This window comes from Acipenser ruthenus, chromosome 24 (assembly GCF_902713425.1).
Source record: "Acipenser ruthenus chromosome 24, fAciRut3.2 maternal haplotype, whole genome shotgun sequence".
NCBI lineage: Eukaryota > Metazoa > Chordata > Actinopteri > Acipenseriformes > Acipenseridae > Acipenser > Acipenser ruthenus.
This window is the reverse complement of record NC_081212.1, coordinates 15,063,968-15,087,513: the sequence shown is the minus strand read 5'-3', so window position 1 is coordinate 15,087,513 and position 23,546 is coordinate 15,063,968. Positions and strand designations below refer to the sequence as shown.

The following is a 23,546-nucleotide window of genomic DNA, read 5'->3' as shown; positions in this document are numbered from 1 at the left end:
TGAGGCTGTTGTAATCCTTTTTGAGGTGCACCGAGTGAGCCAGGGGAAGAGACGGATACTTGTTACTATTATGGAGCAGCACGGCTTTGAGGCTCCTGGATGAGCTGTCAATGAAGGACAGTATAACGAGAACATGATGGGAGACTACATTTGGGGGCTGATTCATGAAAGTGATTTACAGTATAATTGTAAATCTCGAAAAACTACTCACTTCTAAATCTTTTGTAGTCATTTTTGTATTACTTTAGTATAAATACATGTTAATTTGGATTCATATGTTGTTTTTTTCTGACTTTATGTGAACGAAAAGACACAAATTCGCCAGTTTTCTCACTGGAAATAGGTAAATTTCAAAATATCACTGTCCTGGTCACAAAAGCAAAGTTTTTGGGGAATAATAGCCATTTTCTATACTTTTGAGGCATAAGCAATTAGGAGATAACACTTACTACCCAGGAACAAAAATTGTGTTACATAGTGTAATCAATTATTCAATTGACACCTGGCCACCTGCTGGACATTATATTTCAATTAGGCACACACACATACATTTTATTTTTAAACCAAACAAAACTCAAACCAAACAAAACCCAAACCAAAGCATACTATTTACAAGGTCAGGCATCAGCCCTGCCACAACATGATATCACAATACTTGATAAAGTCCTCAGAAGGAGACTTTTCTGGTTCATATTTGCAGCATTAGAAGGGAGACTGAACTTTTTCATACATCTACTGGCAACGAAGACTGCTGTGTTTTTAAAGGAGGAAGCCCCACCTCCTAGCAACAGCAGCACAGCACCAAGCAGAAGCTGAGCCCCTTCGCTTGAGCAACAGCCTCTCCAAGCAGGCAGTCAGTAAGGATGCTTCAGGCTGCAAGGGAGGCGAGGGAGACACAGCACATGACAAGCCTGCAAGCCCACTGACGCTGCCTGCCTCCCTGATGCATTCCCAATCCCATTCATATCAAAGGTGTCAATGCATTTGCAAACCGGGGCTCACCTTAGAGACGACTGGATGCTTTATAAAGGCAAGCTCTTCTAATGTGTTTGATTTTCTCAAATGCTATCGGGTAACATCTCTTCTGCCTCCAAAATAAATTCTGCATCTAGAGAGAGAGAGAGAGAGAGAGAGAGAGAGAGAGAGAGAGAGAGAGAGAGAGACAGAGACTGCAATAGAAGCCACAGGGTGTCTAATGTTATGCATGTTTTAGTGCAGTTCGCGGTTAGTCACTAGCAATAGGTTGTGGAGATAGGAGCAGAATAATCTATATCGATACGGTAGCTATACTGAGGATAAGGTGGTTTGCGAAGAAAGGGTTTTAAAAGCAGCATATTTGCAAATAATCTATTTTATGTTGTATATTGTATATTTATTCTGTATTTTTTTCAGATGCAAGATCCCACACCAAAAAATATCAACTGCATTTCCAAGTAAGAGAACTAAATTATTCTGCTAAACAGCCACCACGGAATTTATACGAATGGATGTTTCCCCTCAAATCACAGTGGATATGGGATTTTCCTCCTCCGTTCCTGACAAGATTTGTTTCAGGAGTCGTCAATACTTGTCTGGAAGAAAGGAGCAGCAAAGACTGGATTTCCTTAGCAACTGAGGAAGGATTCTGGCTCTTTTTATTTTGTATTCGTTCAGTTCATTCAATTCCTAAAGCACTGGCATCTGAGGGAAATTGAAAGCAGTTCGTAGCTAATGAAGATAACACTGAAAAAGAGTATTTCTGACGGCAGTCTCCGCCTTTCATGCTTTCTTTCTCTTTTATAGCAGCATATCTGGATTTTGATTGATATTGCTTTATAATGCATCAAATACGTTTTTATGTGGAATAAAGAAGTCTGTGATAAAATAAAAGATGCAGATTTCTTTGCTTCACTTCATGAAAATACAGGGCAAATTACCGAACTGCCATAAGAAGTTGCGAACGAATTCCAGTCATCATGTAATGGCTAAACATCTCGGCTTTCTATTTTCAGTATTTAAAAAATAAATAAAAAACAAACCGTAGTCTGTTCTATAGGGAACATCTATAACTGTTCCAGTAGAAATCTGAGGGATATCTGCTCCTTTTCGGGAATTTTTCATTTGCAGGTAATTATGTAGGCAGCCTCCCGGGCAGTAGGATTGGTGCGATCGACCAGGAAACCAGAGGGACACAGTTAAATGGTCTTGTTCCAGCCACTGTCTACTCTGGATAACTATAAGCACTGATACCAGGGTTATGTAAAAATAAAATGGCAAACATTTACAGTGGGGGTTTATAAATATTTATATCCACACATTCTATTCAAGGCGGATTGCTTGCTTGATTTTTTTTTTTTTTTTTTTTTTTTTTTACTTGAATTCTTCTTAATCGGGGTCCAGTGTGAAAGCGTGGGGTTGGGGCTGATGGCATGGATTTGTAAGCTTTGCTGCAAGAGCTCTTAAAATGTTGAGATCTCGCTGTGCTGCCGGGGCTCCCGTTCGGATCAGCGAGGCTCACGGCGAGAGAAATGGACCCCTCGGCTCCCCCCAGCGCCCCCGCTGCCTTGTGAAGGATGTCCATCAGCAGAGCACCGGCCCGGGACAGCACTGAGACCCCCGGCCAGAGAGAGAGAATCCGCAGCCGCATGAAAATGGTGATCGACCAGCTGGAGGGGATCCTCAGGGAGCTGAAGGAGGTGGCCAGGGAACTCCGAGAGGTAGGAGCACCTCCACTCGCCTCCAAATATTTACATTGCAAGGGTTTTGGGGGGAGATACTTAAATTTCAACACAGTTTTCGGGGATATTTATGATTCTTCTGAACGCTTTTCTCAAAATGTATTCGTATTTAAGTTATTGTTCTTTGGGCTAAAATAACTAATCTAACCAATTAAATTACTCAACCATTGCTCTAACTATATGCGGTATGTGTGTGTATGTGGTACAGTATCTAGGTGATTTACAGCTATGGCCAAAAGTTTTGCATCACCTAGAATTGTGGGATTGAAACATAATTAAAATGCAATACCACAAGCCGTGCTAGTAGTTCAGTATTTCATGTTAGATTGAATTGTGTTTGTTTTTCGTTAAGTGCATGGAATACTCCAAAGCGGTATGTAATTCAATATGTTAACCTAACATTATTCAGCAGGTGCTATTCCACTTTATGAAGCAAAATGAGTTAGTTCTATAGGGTGATGCAAAACTTTTGGCCATCGCTGTAAACCTGTGATGAAGCACATATTTACATGCCTATGCAGTAGCTATCGAATGGGTTTACTAGTATAGATCGACAGATTGATATTTTGTAGTATTTTTTCAAAATACCTTCTTTGTAACAAAACATTTATAAATACAGTTGACAGAAAAAATACATTTTATACAAAAATCATAGAATTCTCATGAGTTAAAAATCTTCATAGACATGAGAGCAAAAAGGGTTACAATAGATGATCAAACAATATTGATAGATAGACAGAGAGACAGATAGATATTTTATAAAAAAAAATATTGAGTTCAAGATAGACTCTCGTTAATAAGGGTGATAGATAGATAGATAGATAGATAGATAGATAGATAGATAGATAGATAGATAGATAGGTAGGTAGGTGTATTATGGCTGTACTACTTTCCATTTTATGTTCCTATTATTTTCTGTAAGAAAAAAATAATCAGGGTTTCTCTTCAAGGGAAAGTCAAAACTATATTTCCATACAGCTCAAGATAGATAGCTTGATAGATAGCATTTTTGTTGACAGCTCATTAAAGCTGTAAGCAACAACAAAGTACACAATTCTACTATAGCAAGCACACTGCAAAATGTGTCATCCGCAGAAATACACTCACTTAACTGAAGCTAAGAAATGTGTGGTTAAACACCAAGTTGTATTCTATGTGTCATTTTAACCCATATTAGAGCTGAACGATAGTGTCAAAGCTCAGCTTGTCCCTGCTAGCATCTTTATCCCCAACAGTGCACTATGCACCTGTCTATCTGTAGTATTCAGGGAGAGGTCAGGGCTAAAACGGGTCTCAGATTTGTTAAAATATTTTCTCTAAGCAGTGAGTATTATGCAGTAATCAGGCTAAATCCCCCCCTTGCATTAAACACACAGCAGCGTCATATTCCGGGGGGGGGGGGGGGGGGGGGGGGGGGCTGGAGGTGTACATGAATCCAGTGAAGCTGCTGCTGCTGCTGATATCTGTTTCGTTCTAGGTACCCTTGGGGGATCTTGCTGTATTTTCAAGCACTAGAGTACAGTACTAAACACGACAGCACATTATGTCCTAGGTGCCTTTTTGCCAGTAAATAATATGAAATCTGTTAATGTTCTTTTCTGTGGACGGCTCTCTTCAACTATATCTGTGATTCTCCATAGACTTGACAGTTGTGCTAATTAAATACACAGTTTTATCTGAAGAATTCGGCTGAACTCTGGGTCTATGGCCTCACAGCAAAGAGACATTGCCGGATATTAATTCCTGCTATAAAGTTGATAAGGGTGTCACTGGCTCAAATTTAAAGGTGCATTAAATTTGAACTTCTGTCATGCGACAGTTGTTTCAGGCCATTTGTGGAAACACTGTGACTGCCTGTGTGAATGGGGAGGCCAGCACATCAGTTTATGAGTAGAGTCACGGGAATGTTTTTTGGAATATTCTGATATTTGTGCTAGTACTAATTACTCTTAGTAAATGGAATCTTTGGTAACATTTTTAAATGCATCCCTTAAGCAATAGACAGTCGATATAAATAGTTTCTTGTTTGTAGCACAGAGTGAAATTAAAGTAATAAAACAGCTTTGCAAATGATAGTTCACACCTTCTCCATGAATAACCGATAGCTTGTCCCATCAGCTGCATGCAACATCAGACTTGAAACTGAACGTGTAATCCACAGAGTAAGAGGAGGTCAACAGGTGGAATCCAACAAGAGCATGTCTGTAGATGAAGCCCAGCAGAATAAACACAGTGCAGTCAGAGCAAAACTGAGCGAGCATTGCAGACACACACACTTCTCCAAACTGCAGTGAGAGCAGGTCCTCTTTAAACTGACAACTCAATTCACAGTTACACTAGAGTTACTTGCACGTTTCCCTAGGTCGCTTGCCAGGTTAGACTTTTATGGGAAAACTGTACATGAATGAGGTGAGGTGTGACCTTGAGCCATGGGCTTCCAGTTTGTCGCCAATTTCTGATTGATATGGTGGTCTATTATCTTTACTTCCTCTTTCAAGAACACCATTTCTAATTTGCAAGTATTTCCAAAAATCCTGTTTCTGCAGTTTGTATTTTTTTTTTAAGTCTTCAAAGGATGTCAATGTGTTTTTGTGGAAGAGTGCTCCCAGGTCTTTCCAAAAAATAGCTTTTCCACCCATTTTAATTTTGGGGTTGTTCCATATTGTTGCATTCCTTGTGAGTCTTTCTCTCTCCTATGTAGCAGACCCCATATTTCCCTGGAGTGGATCATTACAGAGTTTTTTGCTTTTTCTTGCAAGATTTGACACCTGGGTCAAAAGGCGAGTTTATATGGGCTTCAGTGTCAACCCATACTGGCTTTTTGTTATCACCTATAAATAGGGATAGGATCTGGGCAGCCAAAAATGCCAGCTTATATACTTTTAGATTGGGAGGCTTCACTCCACCTCTCGTCACTGAGTATAGACAATTTTAAGCAAGCTTTTTTCAATTCCAGAGAAACTGTGCACTCATTCTATCCATTGTTTTAAAGGACCTAACTGGCATTTTGAGAGGTAACATAGTGGTTACATAGTTAACCTGTGAAGTTTTACCATTGTTATAATCAGGACACTCCCCCACAACAGAATTTGAAGTTTATCCCAGTTTTTAAAGTTGCTTGGTAGCCATCGGTTGTGACATATTTTCTTCAATCATTTGGTCCAGTCTGGGATTCAGTTGTATCTCCAGGTAATTTAAGTTTTTGTATACCCTTCTGAATTTATATTTTTTTGAATTCTTGAGAGGGGCAGTTTTTTGACAGTGGCATCACCTCAGACTTGGACCAATTAACTTGTAGCCCGATAAAGCAGAAAGACTCCACCAAGTCTAGAAGTGTTGGGTGTTGGTATTGAAATTTGAGGGTCTGAGACTAACAGTATATCATCTGCATCTAGGTTTTCAAATGTTTTTTTAAATAACATAATGAGGAAAATCGTTTTCTAATAGCGATAGTGCCCTCCGATGAAGGGCCCTCTTGCCTTCGGCTCAGGATAACCTTCAATTACTCTCATTATATGAAGCATTCTGATAAAGAACCGGATATATGCTCGCCAAGCAAGTCTGAGATGCTTGAAACAATGTCCCAGGTTCCACTGTATGATTCAGAAGTACTCTTTTGCAGGTATTAATGATTCATATGGCAATATTTACCCCAAATGATTTCCCCAGCAGAGCCTCTAGGAAATGAAGACCCAAGCTGCCAAGGCCTGCTTGTGTAATTTATGTATCTCTGTTCCCCAGCATAGGGACAGAACCTCTCTGGAAATGAGCATGTCATGTGTGCTCTCTATAGTATCTTCCCACCGCAATCCAACAAGGGGAACTGCTTAAAACTGCTGTCCTGTATGAATAAAATAAACTGACATTAACATGTGACTCTGTGAGCTGTATTCAGAGCAGCTGGAGGTAAAATAATGCCAAACGTGTGTACACCTTCAGAACGATTAGATAAGAAAGTGACACTCTTTAGTAAAATGCAACTGTATTGACATCTTTGGCTTCTGTATTTTATTTATTTTCCAGTTGCAGTTTATAAACATGCAGATTTGAAAAACAAAACAAAAAACAAAACATAGATTTCCAGTCTTTCAAAACCTTGTTCAGCATCTTTACCGTTTATTAAATACACACAAACATTCCCTCATTCATGTGGCATAGATTTATGGAATTTAGTTTCATGATGAAGCCAAGTATTTTCACAAAGGAAATTGACAAAGATGACATTTCTCAAATTGTATTAGGACATTTATTTTTTGTCCTACTACTCAGTCAGTGCAAAAGAAAGGAGTAAAGCAACTGGAATGATAAACTTCTAAGAGACAACGTGGGTGAGGAAAGGTTACAGTATTGTTCTGAGCACTTAATTTCTTTCTCGGTTTGGCTACTTGCTGTTTATGTTAAAATTATTTCCTATCTGGAAGCATGCCTTTGTGCTTCAAAAGGTCCAGATTTTTTTCATTGACTCTCACACAAATTGACCCCGATTCATCATTCGCACAATTCGTGTCAATATAACTCACTGTTTCCAAATCTGTTAGTATGCAGAATTTGCATTTACACCTCCTCTCATTACCTCTAAATAGTGTGAAATACATTCCACAAGCTGTGTTAGCAGTGTGTGGGTCTAGATGTTCAAAATACAGATTGCAGATCACTAGAAAAATAAAGAATCTGAGTGTCTCTGGCAGTGTCCATTGCCTAAAACAATCAACTTTCCCTGTTGATAAATCACATACTCTTGGTTCCAGTGTTACATGGGCACAAACTCCTTCTCTATCTTACCTGCAAGCTGCTGGTGATTACAAGCACCCACGCCTCCCCACCACCACTGTGTGGCAGCTCCTTGTCTCAGAGTCCTCTTCCCCTCCTCTTGCGCCCTAGTGTTTTTAATATACATCTGTTTTCTTACCTCATTCAATTTGGACTGTTTTGTGTTATTTCAATAAAACAGTTCAACTGATCTTGTCTTGGTGTACTTTTAAAATGATATGAAGCTATGTGTGCAAAGGACACAATTCAAACGGCATACTGTTTGCAGAATAGAATTTTCATTGATGCCATACATTTGCAGCCTAATGATCCAGTTCTGTTTATTATATAGTATATTATACAAATATTGACTGGAGTTGAAACTTGTAACAGAACACTGCCCTGGTGTAGAAGCCGTCAGGATTATTGCTCACTGGGGGGAAACTTTGAGGTGGAATCTGCCCTTAGTATCTGTTTTATTTAACCTGCAATGCCAGAGGGCAATAGTCTTTTGACCACTGACTGCTGAGTGATGTCAGAGGATGATTGTTCTTTGATAATTGACCAGTTTGCGGCCAATAGCAAAAACAAATTTTGGCCATGTGACGCTGCATTATGTAAGGATTGTGAGTTTCAATATAAGAATTTAATAAATATGTAGCTCATGATACATCAATCTTATATAGCATAGAAATGAAAACATTTTTCATCATATGCGTATGAAAGTGGACTGAGCATTTTTCTGAAATGATGGTGCGTCTTATGGGCCTGCATTATTAAGTCAAAACAGCACATGCTATGTGGTCCAGTGGTTAAAGAAAAGGGCTTGTAACGAGAAGGTCCCTGGTTCAAATCCCACCTCAGCCACTGACTCATTGTGTGACCGTGAGCAAGTTACTTAACCTCCTTGTGCTCCGTCTTTCGGGTGAGACGTAATTGTAAGTGACTCTGCAGCTGATGCGTAGTTCACACACCCTAGTCTCTATAAGTCGCCTTGGATAAAGGAGTCTGCTAAATAAACAAATAATAATAATAATGCTAAAAAAATTATTTAGCATTAGTATCCAGTGCATGCGGTCATTTCTGCTTATCAGTTAAGTGCCCCAGGCCAAAGACAACTGAAGTTTATGAAATATCAATATGCTTTTATGCTTTTAATAGTGGGTCTTTATGAATTGCACAACAACTTAGAAAGCTGCATTCTATTGTAGTTAATTAAATGAGCATTAGCACTGAGCTTGCTTCTGTATATAAAAAAGCATCCTTTCCATCAAGCTCTATGTACGTGGAGTCGCATCTCGTGTCATAGGAACAGGGAGCTTTAGTATGTTATGAATGCTCTGAGCTCTGCACCAAAAGGCAGGTTTTGCCTAATTGGAACAGCATGGCTTTGCTGTATGTTCCTTACTAGGTCAGTTATTAGACAGCGCTGCAGATAAGAGTTGGGTCATTGAGTAATTTACTCTCCAATTTAGACACTATGGGAGTAATGTATTTTGTGTGAGTAAAATGCATCATTACCTTGAAGTTATGAGTGCTTTCAATAAATAATGTACATACTGTAATGCTAACATGGGGTATTCAGTAACTAGCCTTTTAACTGTAATGTTACTTCGAACTACAACTTAATTGACAATCATTCAGCATGTAGACACTGGGCTTTCCTTATTCTACACCTGAAAGAGTCCAACGATGTCTTTTTCGCAGCCATTTAATTCTGCCTTAATACTATTAATAATATTAAAGTCCAGGAAGCTGCTACTCTCACTGTAGTTATCTACTGCATTCAGAGTCTCCTCCCACTATACTAGGCTGTTACAGTTTCTTTGTTTTTTGTAAATCTTCCTTTCTCATCTCTTGTGCTCTCCCTTTCCAACTCGACAGACACGCTCTCTAAAAATGTCCAAAATGTTTTTTAAAATACTGTGCCGATAGTGCAGTAATGCAAATAAAGAAACGATAGTATTGTATTCCTTACTGATCGCCTTGCTATAGCAATATAAAGCACCTGGTAGGTTAGGTTCAGGGGGACTAAAGGTGGAATTCCGTGAGGTGAACAGACTCGAACGCGTTCAGCTTGTTCGATGTGGAACAGGAACAGGAACAGGTTTTAATCTTTTCATGAAATCAGTTTGTTCTATTTTTTTCTATTCTAGCATGGCTGAGAGCGATTTGGGGATGCTGTTTGTGCTTTGTGATGATTTGTTTTTTTTCAGTCAGAAAGTTCCAAGCAGTATTTAAAGAATCTAATCTAAAGTAAACAGTACAGACCATTGTAAATGGAGGCTGTGTTTATTATAGTTTGTCAATAGCCCATTGCAACCACTAATTAGAAAATCAGCAATACAGCTATGGCCAAATGTTTTGCATCATCACCCTGTATACAGAAGTCACCAAGTCCAATGAAACCAGCTGAATAACATTGTGTTAACATATTGAAGTACATACCATGTGTAGTTTTCCATGTACTTAATGAAAAACTGAGAACAATTGAAAAATGTGACATTTCAAAATCTAACATGAAATACTCTACTACTATCATGTAGGGGTGCACCGATAAAGATTTTCTTCTCCGATACTGATAGCCGATGGTTATCTGCCCATATTGTCCGACACCGATAGGATGCCGATAATAAAAGATAGTGTAGGTAACTGTCAAACATTGTGTATTATAACTTCTACCTATACTGTACAGTAGAAACGGAATGTAGCCTACACAATGTCAACTATGTGGAGTAGTGGTTAGAGCTCTGGACTCTTGACCGGAGGGTCGTCGGTTCAATCCCCGATGGGGGACACTGCTGCTGTACCCTTGAGCAAGGTACTTTACCTAGATTGCTCCAGTAAAAACCCAACTGTATAAATGGGTAATTGTATGTAAAAATAATGTGATATCTTGTAACAATTGTAAGTCGCCCTGGATAAGGGTGTCTGCTAAGAAATAAATAATAATAATAACTACAACAACAATGTCAACTACATACACTGCTTAAAATACAGCACAACTTAAATTGGTCACTTAATCAAAAAAAAAGATGTCATAAAAATATCTGGTTACAAAATTCAGTCAAACTTGATTCATTACTTAAAAAAAACAGCACACTAATCAATTCCTGCTTCAAAATGCCACACAATACATCCATAAGCAATGTAGATTAATGTAGATCCACCCAGCTCCTGGTCCAGGCCTTGGTACTCTCCCGCCTAGACTACTGCAACTCCCTCCTGGCTGGCCTCCCTGCGTCCGCCACCCGTCCGCACCAGCTCATCCAGAACTCCGCTGCTCGCCTGGTTTTCTCACTGCCTCACTTCTCCCACGGAACTCCACTACTCCGCTCACTCCACTGGCTCCCGATCACCGCTCTCATCCAGTTCAAGACTCTTGTACTAGCCTACAGATGCCTTGACCAGACTGCACCCAGCTACCTCCAGACCCTCATCTCTCCCTACACCCCCACTCAACCTCTCCGCTCCGCCTGCACTAGAAGACTGGCTCTACCTCCTCTATGCTCCCCTGCCTCCAGAGCCCGCTCCTTCTCCACCCTCGCCCCGCAGTGGTGGAATGACCTTCCTACAGATGTCAGGACTGCCCAGTCCCTGACCACATTCCGATGCCTCCTCAAGACTCACCTCTTCAGAAAGCACCTGTATAACTCCTCTGTTTTTCCCCTGGAACACATATCACCCTTCCTTAAATGCGCTTTACTTGCTCTTATCTGCCCCCTATTTTACTGCATTTAATCCTGTACTTTAGAGTACTGTAATCTGCCAAGTGTTTAATCTGTAGTATTTTGTATTTAATTATATCCTGATGTAACTATCACTGACACTTATCTGCTGTATTATTGAAATGTATTTTGTCACACTTGTACTTGCTTGAACCAAAGTCATTGTATTCATCATTGTATTTATCTTGCTCTTAATTGTATTATTACTTGCACTGTGATTCTGGAAATGTATAATAATAATAATAATAATAATAATAATAATAATAATAATAACAACAACTTAAACCATCAATGTTATTTAGGATTCAGCCTTTTTTATTTTTTATTTTTTTTAACGCAGCAGAATAATATTCTATTCACAGTTCATCGTTAGATTTAATGTAGAATCAAGTCTGTTCTGCTGCACACAACTCACTATCCTATTGTTGTTTTCAGATATAAAATAAAAATCCAAACACCGCTCTTTTGAGACATATTTACTGCAGGGTGATCGCAAGTTACACACTGCACTGGGAAAATTACTGTCTCTGTGTTCTTGCGTCATTAGTAAGCGCGCCTGACCAAACATTAAATTCTGTGCTGGAAGGAATTCAGGCATGAATATTGGTGTAGGTTACCGGCTAAAACACCACAAACTGCCCATAGCCAATTGTGGTATATCGGTGCCATGCCGAAACACTACCGATTTCCAGGTGCACCCCTATTATCATGGCTTCCAGTAGACTTTGGCAATATCATTTTGTAGTTTCTTTGATTACATGAAGATAAATAAAATATCTAAATTATGTTCATATATATATATATATATATATATATATATATATATATATATATATATATATACAGCTCTGGAAAAAATTAAAAGACCACTGCAAAATTATCAGTTTCTCTGGTTTTACTATTTATAGGTATGTGTTTGGGTAAAATGAACATTTTTGTTTTATTCTATAAACTACTGACATCATTTCTCCCAAATTCCAAATAAAAATATTGTCATTTAGAGCATTTATTTGCAGAAAATGACAACTGGTCAAAATAACAAAAAAGATGCAGTGTTGTCAGACCTCGAATAATGCAAAGAAAATAAGTTCATATTCATTTATAAACAACACAATACTAATGTTTTAACTTAGGAAGAGTTCAGAAATCAATATTTGGTGGAATAACCCTGATTTTCAAGCACAGCTTTCATGCGTCTTGGCATGCTCACCACCAGTCTTTCACATTGATGTTGGGTGACTTTATGCCACTCCTGGCGCAAAAATTCAAGCAGCTCAGCTTTGTTTGATGGCTTGTGACAATCCATCTTCCTCTTGATCATTCCAGAGGTTTTCAATGGGGTTCAGGTCTGGAGATTGGGCTGGCCATGACAGGGTCTTGATCTGGTGGTCCTCCATCCACACCTTGATTGGAGCATTGTCCTGCTGGAAAAACCAATCCTCAGAGTTGGGGAACATTGTCAGAGCAGAAGGAAGCAAGTTTTCTTCCAGGAGTGTCCAAGGGGCGGCAATCAATTGGCCGAGCGCCACCCAGGGGGAGGGAGGGTTAGGTCGGCCAGGGTGTCATCAGCTCACCGTGCGCCAGCAACCCCTGTAGTCTGGCCAGGCACCTGCGGGCTTGCCTGTAAGCTGCCCGAGAGCTGCGTTGTCCTCTGACGTTGTAGCTCTTGGGTGGTTGCATGGTGGGTCCGCAGTGTGAAAAAAGCGGTCGGCTGATGGCACACACTTTGGAGGACAGAGTGTGTTCGTCTTCGCCCTCCCGAGTCAGCGCAGGGGTGGTAGTGGTGAGCTGAGCCTAAAAATAATTGGCCATTTCAAATTGGGGAGAAAATAATAATAAAAAAAAAAAATAATAAAAAAAAAATTATTGGCAACGACTAAATTATTTAAAAATTAAAAAAAAAAAAAAAAACTAAAATTCTAGGCGATGCAAAACTTTTGAGCATAGCTGTGTCTGCAGGGCGCCACCATGTTTCACCGCGTGGAACTGCTCCTCAAGCAGACCGGGCTGTTCCACCGAACAAGCGGAACACATTCCACAGCAGGAAGGTGGAACGGTTTCACAAAATCAGATTGTCCAGTTTGGTATGTGTTCGCTCTCACACTGCAGAATTAGAAAGGTATTGTATAGTATTAGAATGTGCCAGTACAGCACCATTATCTATTTTGTGTTAATTGTGTACTAAGTAGGCTGCGATAAAAAAAAAAGAAAAAAGCGAATGCATTCAAATTATTTAGTTCCAATTTTAAATAATCTTACTATTTTTGTATTGTTCAGTAATGTGTACAATGCAGCAGCATTGTTAAAGTAAAAAAAAAAGTGTGATAGGTATTCACATTATTTCAGTGCAATGATTTATACATTTACAATAAATTGAGCACTTTAAATGTATGTGTGTGCGATTTCTTTTTTTAAACGGACACCTCGTAGAAACAGATTCCAGTTTTACCTATTCCCACCCACCAGCTCACCATGTGTCCCAGTTAAGCTGCCCAAACATATGGCAGCCTTAAATATCATACGTAATTCTTGTTTTTTCAATGCGTAAAACATCCAGTATGCAGCTCATCTGGAGCGCCGGAGACACTAACCTTTATAATCAGACAGTATCATAAGGAACTACTTACTGTCTGTACATTTTTACGACTAGTATCTTCTGTTCTGAGCATTGCACACAGACAACATGAGAGAGAAAATATAATGGTGTTGCGAAGCTGTGGCTCACAGGCCTGTTGTGGTTATTACTCATTTTGGAGACACTTAGTGGAGCAGAGGGGCAGGACAGCTTGTGTTAGCAGGAAGGTCACTGAGCACCTCCTACAACACTATTTATTTCTCATGACTCACAGTGTAGGAGAAGGAATTGAGTGCTAGGAAATGCCTACCACAGTGTCTTAAACAATACTTAATATTAAAGATTTATTGTTAATCATTTCTATAAATGACTTGGACAATGACGCGACTTAAATTTGCAGATGATACCAAACTTGGGGGAGTAGTGGTAGTGGTAGTAGCAGCCCAGCTAATTCAAAAGGATTTGGACCTTCTCTGTAACTGGGCAAACTTGTGGCAAATTAATTTGAATGTTAAGAAATGTAAAGTATTGTATATTGGGCATAATAATCCAGGTTATAAGTATAAAATGAATGGGATGGAAATAAGGGACTTTGAAAATGATATCAGGCTTATAGTGGAGTCATCACTAAAGTATCTTGCCATTATTATTATTATTATTAGTTTATTTAGCAGACGCCTTTATCCAAGGCGACTTACAGAGACTCGGGTATGTGAACTATGCATCAGCTGCAGAGTCACTTACAATTACGTCTCACCCGAAAGACGGAGCACAAGGAGGTTAAGTGACTTGCTCAGGGTCACACAATGAGTAAGTGGCTGAGGTGGGATTTGAACCAGGGACCTCCTGGTTGCAAGCTCTTTTCTTTAACCACTGGACCACACAGCCTCCTATGCCATGTGGTGAGGCAATTAAAAAGGCAATAGAAAGTTTTGCTATAGGACAAAAGATGTGGAATACAAGTCTAGAGAGGTTATGCTAAGATTATACAATGCCCTGGTTAGACTCCACCTAGAATACTGTGTGCAGTTTTGGTCACCTCACGACAAAAATACATCATTGCACTTGAGAATGTACAGAAAAGGGCAATCAGGCTGCTCCCAGGACATAATGACATGAGCTATGAGGACAGGTTAAAAGAATGTGATCTCTTTAGCTGAGAAAAAAGAAGGGAAAAAGAGAGAGAAGAGCAAGAGAGCATAAATGGAAGCTGAGTAAAAGTAAGTTTAGAACAGAAGGTAGGAAGCACTTTTTTACACAGAGGGCCCTATTTAGCAACTTTCGCAAACCCCTAAGGCAATCGCAAAACAGAATCAGACGCACGTGTGGGCAAACAGACTTTGCCCACATATGTGATTTAGCAACCGTGTTTCAGTGCCCACCCGGCAAGTCAGCGTTAGTGCTGGACATGGGCTGAACTTTAGGGGAGTGTCCTCATTTACATACAAATGTAGCGATTTAGCAAACCATCAACAGTTTTAGCATTTGCGTTTCAATTAACATGTGAAAACCAGGTCTAAACTGTGCGCAAATTACATGGTCCACTATAAATACCAGTGAAACTACCAGGGAAAAAGGCAAAAAAAGAGAGAGAAAAAAGAGAAATAAAAGAAATATGGAGTGCGCACTGGATTCATGTGATGCTTTGTAATGTGATTTTGTAACAATTGTAAGTCACCCTTGATAAGGGCATCTGCTAAGAAATAAATAATTTTAATAATAATAATAAAAATAATAAAAATAATAAATATTTCTGCATGACCAGACAAATATTTAGAAGTCATTTAGAAGTCCCCAAATATTTAGAAGTCATCTGTCTTTTCTGAGCCTGTCTGACACACAACGTATGCAGCAATTTCGCCACAACAAACAATCACTGACATCTACCAACTGCTTCAGGCTGTCCTGGAAGGAGACATGCGGAGAGCACACTGTTTGCTTGTAGCACTAAGGTACGCACACCAACACAGAGTAGGTACCTCTACATAAATTGTAAGGGGAACTATTCTGTCAACATGCAAGTAGTGTGTGATCTGTGATGCCAACAACTACATCACAAATGTGTATGCAAACTATCGTTGCTCTGCTCATGACTTGTTCATCCTTGCAAATTCGCAGGTGGTAGCTGCGTTTCAGCGGGGTGACAGTCTGAGAGGCTGGTTGACAGGGGACAGCGGGTAATCGGTGGCTACTGACACCACTGCTCAACCCCACGACCCCTGTCAAACAGAGCTACAACCGTACCTTTAAATGCGCTCGTACTTAATTGAGTGAACCTTTGGAACCCTCAAAATGTGATTCTGATGTTTGGATGTCTCTGGGGGAACACTACAGTACACTCCTCAGAAGGTTGGCAATATCACCCTGGCTTGTTGTGTTTTACACAACATAGCTCTCCATAATGGATGTTGACCTTCCAGAGGAAAGATTACAGGGTTTGAGGGAAGCAGATGCTGAACTTGAGGCCCCAGTGTTGGAGGTGGCAGATGCTGCAAGTGCCAGGCAGGTCAGACACATAACTGTGACAGTGCTCACGGTTCGAAGGAAAACTCCTGATTCTAAATTTTCCGCCCCCCCCTCCCCTCGCTTGCTCGCTCAGCAAGTGAAACAGAATTTTTTTGTATGTAACTTAATTTTGCTTATAGATCCATTTTTAAATTTTGTATTCACTCTCCCCCTCTAGGCTACTAAAAAATGTGTAGCCTTGCTTGAGGGCTTGGTCATCCTCTTCACTTGGGCTGCTGGATATTTTTTTTTAAATTTGAATGAATTTATCCCCACTCCTTTAATAATCAATTGCTTCTCCTACTGACTAACATGCTGTGACCCAAAAGGCTGCTGAGGTGAAGTTACCCAGGAAGTGTAACAGATATCCTGAGAATAAGATCTAAAACTGAAAACTTTCTTTAGCCTAAAGAAGTATCATATATTATGTGTTAAAATGAAGAAAAAAAAAACATGTTTCCTATACTACATGTTTCTTTAAAAACTACACATTGAGACCTATTTAGGTAATGGAAGTGCAAAACAGGTATGCTTCGTGGAATTATTTGGAGGGCTACAATGAGTTTCATGTTAATGCAGTATTTAGGGTTACTGGATTCTCACACAGATATGTCTTCAATGAGGTTCAGTCTTCAGAGATTTACATAATTCATGGTCTCTTAAGCACTTTCAATTTGGTAAAATTAGCATTAATGTTCTCATTTAAAAAAAAAAAAAATCCATTAAAGACTAACTTTTTTTTTTAAATGCCCACTGCCTACATTACTTCACATATGATATGGCCATGATTAAAATATCACATTACTGTCTATATTTTACTTTGGTGTCATAATATGGACACAGCAACGTAACCCATTTATACTCCCCATGAATCCTGTTTTATTTTGATATATTTTCCTCTCTTACATGGTGACACACTGTAGATGCCTCAATTGAGTGACTGATTCCAATGTGAGGGCCTTTATCAGCTGTAATGTTCCTCAGCAACGGCAGTTAAAAGCACAAAGAAACAACACTAATAGACTGACCTGAGCTCTTGCTGGTGTGTAAGTAGCTTGCACACTCATGTCTGGATTTAAATCCCTCGAGCATGTTGTGCCTAGTTTTACTCTTATATTTGAGGTACCAGTCTTGGCTGTCACCATTGCAGACATACGTTTTTGGGAATAATAAGTCCCACCCAGTTGTGAATAATAACGATTCAGGACTTAATTAGTAAAGATGGAAATCAAGCCTGTGTGCCTGTATTTGCCTGCAGTAACTGGAAGGCTTATTGAGTTTGCATTCTTGTTGTATTTATGTTCTTTCCTGATCACTGAGTTAGACAATCCCCTGCAGTAGTTTTGAGCCACTCCAGTCCTAACCGGTCATTCTAGACCAGGTTTAATGAGCACAGTAACTGCTGTTGGACCTGGGTGGAGGTTTAGTTGGTTCAAGTGAACCACATATTGTTTGATTTAATTCTGTATTTAATTGATTTACTTCACAGTATTTGAGGGTGTGGGTTAAAGAGTAAGTAGCGGGGTTCCGGAAAATCTAGCATTCCACGTCCCCACGTGCTGCTACAACTGTTTAAAAAATGGACCTGTCATTTCTCTTTTCGTTGTTAACATCCTGACAACTTTTTACACTTAAAAGTTTATTTAAAGTTCTTTAAAATGGCCTCTCAGTGCGCTGATAGTTAAGGCTAAATCGTGAATTTGAATAAAGTCTGAAATCTTGGAAATGGATGTAGAAACACATTTGATTATGCGCTTCCTTTATTTCTATCATAAAATGCAGTATGTCATTGTGGCGGAGTGTCCCGCCCCTATTTATTATTATTTGTATTTTTGTTTGCGGCGCGGATAAAAGCGCCGCGTCTTTTGTTATTGGTTTTTATATATTTATAATTTAAAAACCCTGTGAGGATGCATGACTGATCAGCTACTGATTATTTAACTAGCTGACAGTCATGCATCCTTACCAAATGCGTGCAGACTGTGGCCGAGGGGTAATAAGATAATTAACAGCCAGTTAACCCCTCGGCCAGAGTATAAGAACCTGCAGCTGTCTGTGCTGCGGGGTTGGGTGTACAGAGAGGAGGTACGGGGAGATAGAGCGAAGACAGAATTTAACAATTGCTAAAATGTGCTGGATTAGCCAGCACGACACTTACTTGTTTGTCTGTCTGATTCGTTTGGCCCTCGTGCCCTTTGTTTTGTTGATTGTTTAAATCATTTGTTTTGTTTATTTGATTTATTAAATATGCTGACCGCCGATGCATTCAGCTTCACCTGCCCATCCATTGTTTTGGTTTCAGTTACTTCCTGGTCTGTGACGTCACCACACCTCACCACTGCGAGCCAGCCTGCCACAGTCATGCATTGAAAATAGAAATCTGCGGGTATCAGTAAATTGGTTGTGTATGCATGCAGCATTTATATGTAGCTGTGTAGGTCAGCGAATGAGATTTCTGAGCGAGCAAGCATACAAATGAACACAGATCGTATGTTACTATAAACTCCTGGTTATGATCTGCATATACATACAGAGCTTGCAAATTAATTTTTTAAACAAAAAAGTGTGCTTGCATCTTCAAAAAAATATAAATTAATATTTACGCTGGATGCACACAGAGAAATAGGAGCACAGTTTATTTCAGATGCTGTCTGTTTTACACTACGCAGCCAGTGTGAAAGCCTGCATAAGATGCACAGTATTCTAAAAAAAGAAAGTGACGCTGGATGCTGATGCTTTGACACGACGTGCTTGGTGTGAAAGGACCTTTAACTCTGAGTTTTGTACTCTAAAGTAACATTTAAACTTTTTTTCAGCAGTCAAAAGCAACAGTCTTTATATTTTTGTTTTTGGTATACTATTTAAGAGCTCTTATGTATGTTGATAAAACTACATTATTTGGTGACCTTTCCCTGAATTCATGTTTTTTTTGCAGCACCTCGCCCGTGAAATGTACTAAAAATTACTTCTCTGCCCAGTGCACAAGAGCAGACATTTTAAAAAGAGCTTTGAAACAGACTTTAAAGTTGGAAGTGTCAAATGTTGTCAGGATGTTAACAATGAAAAGAAAAATTACAGGTATGTTATTTAAACAGTTTTAGCAACACGTGGGGACATATAACGCTTAATTTTTTCGGAACCCCGCTACTTACTCTTTTACTGCAATTACTGGATTTCTAATGGCCAATCTGTATGTTTTGACTGCCAAAGAGGTGGGATGCTATTACAGAGTCAGTTTCCATTAAGATGGCATCTGTGTATATTTATTTGTGCAAACAGCTAAGTGTATATTATAAAATGCAGTATGGTCAATCCTGCAGTGGTCTTGTTTCATTGAAGAGACCTTAAGGGACTGTATAGTTTTGAGGTATCAGAACTGTTTCATTTATTTTATTTTTTATATGACATTTGTTCATGAATGCACATTCCTATTAAATAAATAGTTACACATAAATGCATGTGTAACAATGTGTTTATATACCTAATACAGTGCTACCCTGTTATAATGCGGTTGTCGGGGTCCATAATTAGGAGACCGCATTATTTGTGTTTCGCCTTACAATGAATATTGGCATTTTTGTTCTCGAAATGAATTACAATGCCCACAAGCCAAATTAATATTGTAGTGTACCATGGAAGGATACACACACAATTTGCAGGTACTCGAATCCACGGTTTATTGGGATGATTATTCCCGGCCCCTGTTAGCCTGGGCCACACCAAAAACAACAAACAGTCTTGAACTCTCACAGCAGCACATTCACACAGCAGCACAGTCTCACAGCAGCACATTCACACAGCAGCACATTCACACAGCAGCTTGACTCACTCGGATCTCCCTGTGCTGATGTCAGGGTTGTCAACTATTTTTACAAAAACCCGCCCACTTCTTCCTGAAAACCTGCCCAAAACCCGCCCAATCAGGAGCGTAAGTTGTGACATCACAATCACCTCTGATGTTGTTCCCCACTGTAACAAATAGCAAATACACTATTTGCAATTGTAACCTTTTGGTGTTTTATGTCCTTAATTTCCAGGGATCCTAGGAACCCATTTGCTGCGGAATGACGCGGAAAAACACGGATTGTCTATGCTGTTGGAGAATTTTTAGTTTTACACTTGCAAAAAACATGCAAGGCTTTTTCTTGGTTGTTTGATAACCGAATCAATACACTTATCATATATAATCAATACACCTATCATGTATAATCAATACACCTATCATATATAATCATCGACACAGGCAATTTTGCTTTAAAGCTTTAGATTTAGTAAACATACTTGTTCAATAAAACTGCTTCTGGAGTACAGAGGTCACGGTTGAAACATAGCTGCAGTTTACTTCAGTATCCAGTGCGTTTTTACTACTACTCAACAAGCTGTTTAAAGATGCAAAATATGATAAAAAAAATATTGGGTCAATGAGTTTAGCAATAGCCATCCAGGTGAGAAAGACTAACTTGAGAGAAACTAATATAAATACTATTTTTTATTATTATTATTATTATTAGTACACAGACATATTTGCAATGTTTAAAGTAAAATGGTATGTTTGTTTATATTATTGATTGATGGTACTCTGGTGAGCTTGTAACTTCCTTCGAATTTGAAAGCGTACCAATAAATACCTCCTGTAAAAACTAACTGTTATTCAATAGTACTGTTTGTGTATCTTATAATGTGACTCGGGAGGGCACTCAATTTTAGCCTATTTTTAATTGCGGAAAACTAGGTTCCCTGGTAATTACTAAACATTCACCTGAAATATGAATCAATCAATCATTCATTTTCTCTACTCAAGTAAAACCCTTGAGAACAAATTCTCATTTGCAAGCCTAGTACCAGACTGTGCCTTTTAGAAAGTGCTGCGTTTGTAGCCCAAAGTAATAAGCTACCCACAATGCATTGTGCGTCATAGCCACAGATACTGATGCGTGTTACAATGTTTAGCAACAGTGATGTTAACACTAAGGGTTGTGTATCATATAGCTTTGTATTTTGGTTTAAAATATCATTAATACTATTCAAAATATATCCAAATGTAATACCCGCACAAATGCCCAAGACTAGCCCAAAAATTAGGCACCAAAGCCATTTTTACACTCACAAAACAAAAAATACAAGCCCAATTGGGTGTGAACCCGCCCAATCTAGCAACACTGACTGATGTGGGCACCCCCCCTATATGCTTTCATGTCCCCGCCTCCCCGGACGTCACCCACCAATCCCGGCTGAGGCAAGCTTACCACTTCCCTGCTAACAAACACACACAACCACACACAAACAGGGTCCGTAGACCAGTCCTGCAACAGTATAAATCCCGGGTCATTACAATATATACAATATAATAGAAACTGCTAGTCCACCAGTTTAAAATTTACACCGCTCTTTTTTAAATTGTATATTTTTTTATAATAAATGTTGTAAACTGTACATAAATAACACAGAACCCAAGGACGTTTATACACACTTGTATTGTTTTGTACTTGTTTTTCAACATTTTGAGTTTCTATTACAATTTATCCTAATTTTACAATTTATCATAATTCATGATAACATCACCAGGATCACTTAAAAGCATCTAGAACGTTCACCCAAAGTTTGTGAGTCAAATTGCATTATGGGGGAAATGGGAGCCACAACCTTACCGTGTTATAACCGATTCCGCACTATAACAGGTCTCGTTATAACAGGGTAGCACCTGAGGTTGCTGGGAACTTGCCGGTGATTGGCTTATAGTTTGACCAGTGAATAAATGCAATGTACTAGGAACTTTATTAATGATAATATAGATTATCTATCTGCCTGAAAACCTCACCAGCTTTATATTCTTTGTGTTGTTTAGATTCACTTTGTATCGTGCTCTGTTTCAGTCATCACATACTGGATGGAAGAAATACCTCATTTGCTCTAGGGACTTTTACCCCTTAAACAATGTTTTATTCAGAAATGGCCTTTTGATTTGCAGGGTCTATTAATCTGTGTGTGTGGTAACTGATTGTGTTTTATTGCTAACGATAAAAGGGGAAAGGAAACTGTTTCCTAATACAGCAAAAAGACGTCTCTATAACTTAAAACCAATGTAACTTGCAAGAAGGCTTAAGCATCCCGTTGTTATGGCAACCCTAGCCTGGTGACCTAAAACTGAAAAAGTGTAGCTTGGGTTGAGCTGAGAGAATCTCAGGGGCCCAATACATTGATTTACCATGAAGCCTCTTATCTGTAGCCTGTGAATCCTAATTAAATCTTAAACAAAAGCTAACCCTGATGGCCAAATAGAATTTGTAAGGCCCATAGATTTCCAGCATCAACAAATACTGCAAAAAACAACAGTCCTGGGATCTGTGGTTAGAAAATTCATTTCAGATAATCACATACTGGGAAAGCAGTCTCTCAGAGTGACATATTATTGTGTGATGGGGAAATGCCTGGCAAACCCACAACGTGTAGTTTCACAGGTTAACTCCTTACCAGTTTAGCTAAAGACAGCTCTGTGCTTAGGAAGGGCTGGGCTCTGTGAGCCATCTAACTCAGTTCTGGGATAGAAGAACCTTCAATTAATACAGAGAACCCACACATGTACAAAGTGTAACTGATAAAAAAGGTACTGCATGCAGGTGTGTCTACATGCAGGATAATGTCCCATTATTATTCAGAATACTCAGTGTTGGAGAAACATTCATTGTGACTGTTAGGGATAGTGTTAGGCCTGCATTTTGATTTACGACAGATACTGGGGGTGATGAAGAAGCAGTTTGCAGTTGTGATATTAAAGGAATAAAGTTTCAAGCAAGCTGCAATCATTCATTTAGTGTTTACATACAGCATTATAATTAAAGCATCAAAGACCCAACTTCAAATTACTCTAGTCTAAACTAGTCTGGCTTTGTAAACCCGTTGTAATTCTCACATTGCACATGTCTAGTATTTTGGATATTTCTGTTTGCATGTAAACATGGAAGAATAGTCATTACAATATGTGTAAGTATTTATCATGCGTGGTAGTTATGTGTCTCTTGTGTTTCAAGCTACCAAATTAATAAAATAAACCTTTATGTACAATTCTGTCCTTCTACTCCATTAAGCCTTCTGTGTGGCATCGCACATACTTCAGTTCTGATCTATAGCTCTTGAGCAAACATTTCAAATAACAACACATCAATAAAGTTAACAAAAATGCAGCAGTCATCATTACACAGGCCCCTCTAAAGATCAGGTCCCACCAGCTATCCTCATACAGCCCCTTCATCGCTCCACTTCTCAGAAAGGTCT

General features: G+C 39.1%; 1 protein-coding gene across 2 annotated transcripts in view; it reads left to right on the top strand.

The window, feature by feature from the left end:
• The first annotated feature begins 1,163 nt into the window (after positions 1–1,163).
• The window catches only part of LOC117429296 (inhibitory synaptic factor 1), a 65,835-nt gene continuing 43,452 nt past the window's right edge, over positions 1,164–23,546 (top strand). The window contains exon 1 of one of the 2 annotated variants that reach the window (XM_058998434.1): positions 1,164–2,696. In XM_058998434.1, coding sequence (XP_058854417.1) covers positions 2,553–2,696 — 144 coding nt within the window. In that variant the 5' untranslated portion in view covers positions 1,164–2,552. The remainder of the gene's footprint in view (positions 2,697–23,546) is intronic. The other variant, XM_034048641.3, reaches the window with a different exon arrangement.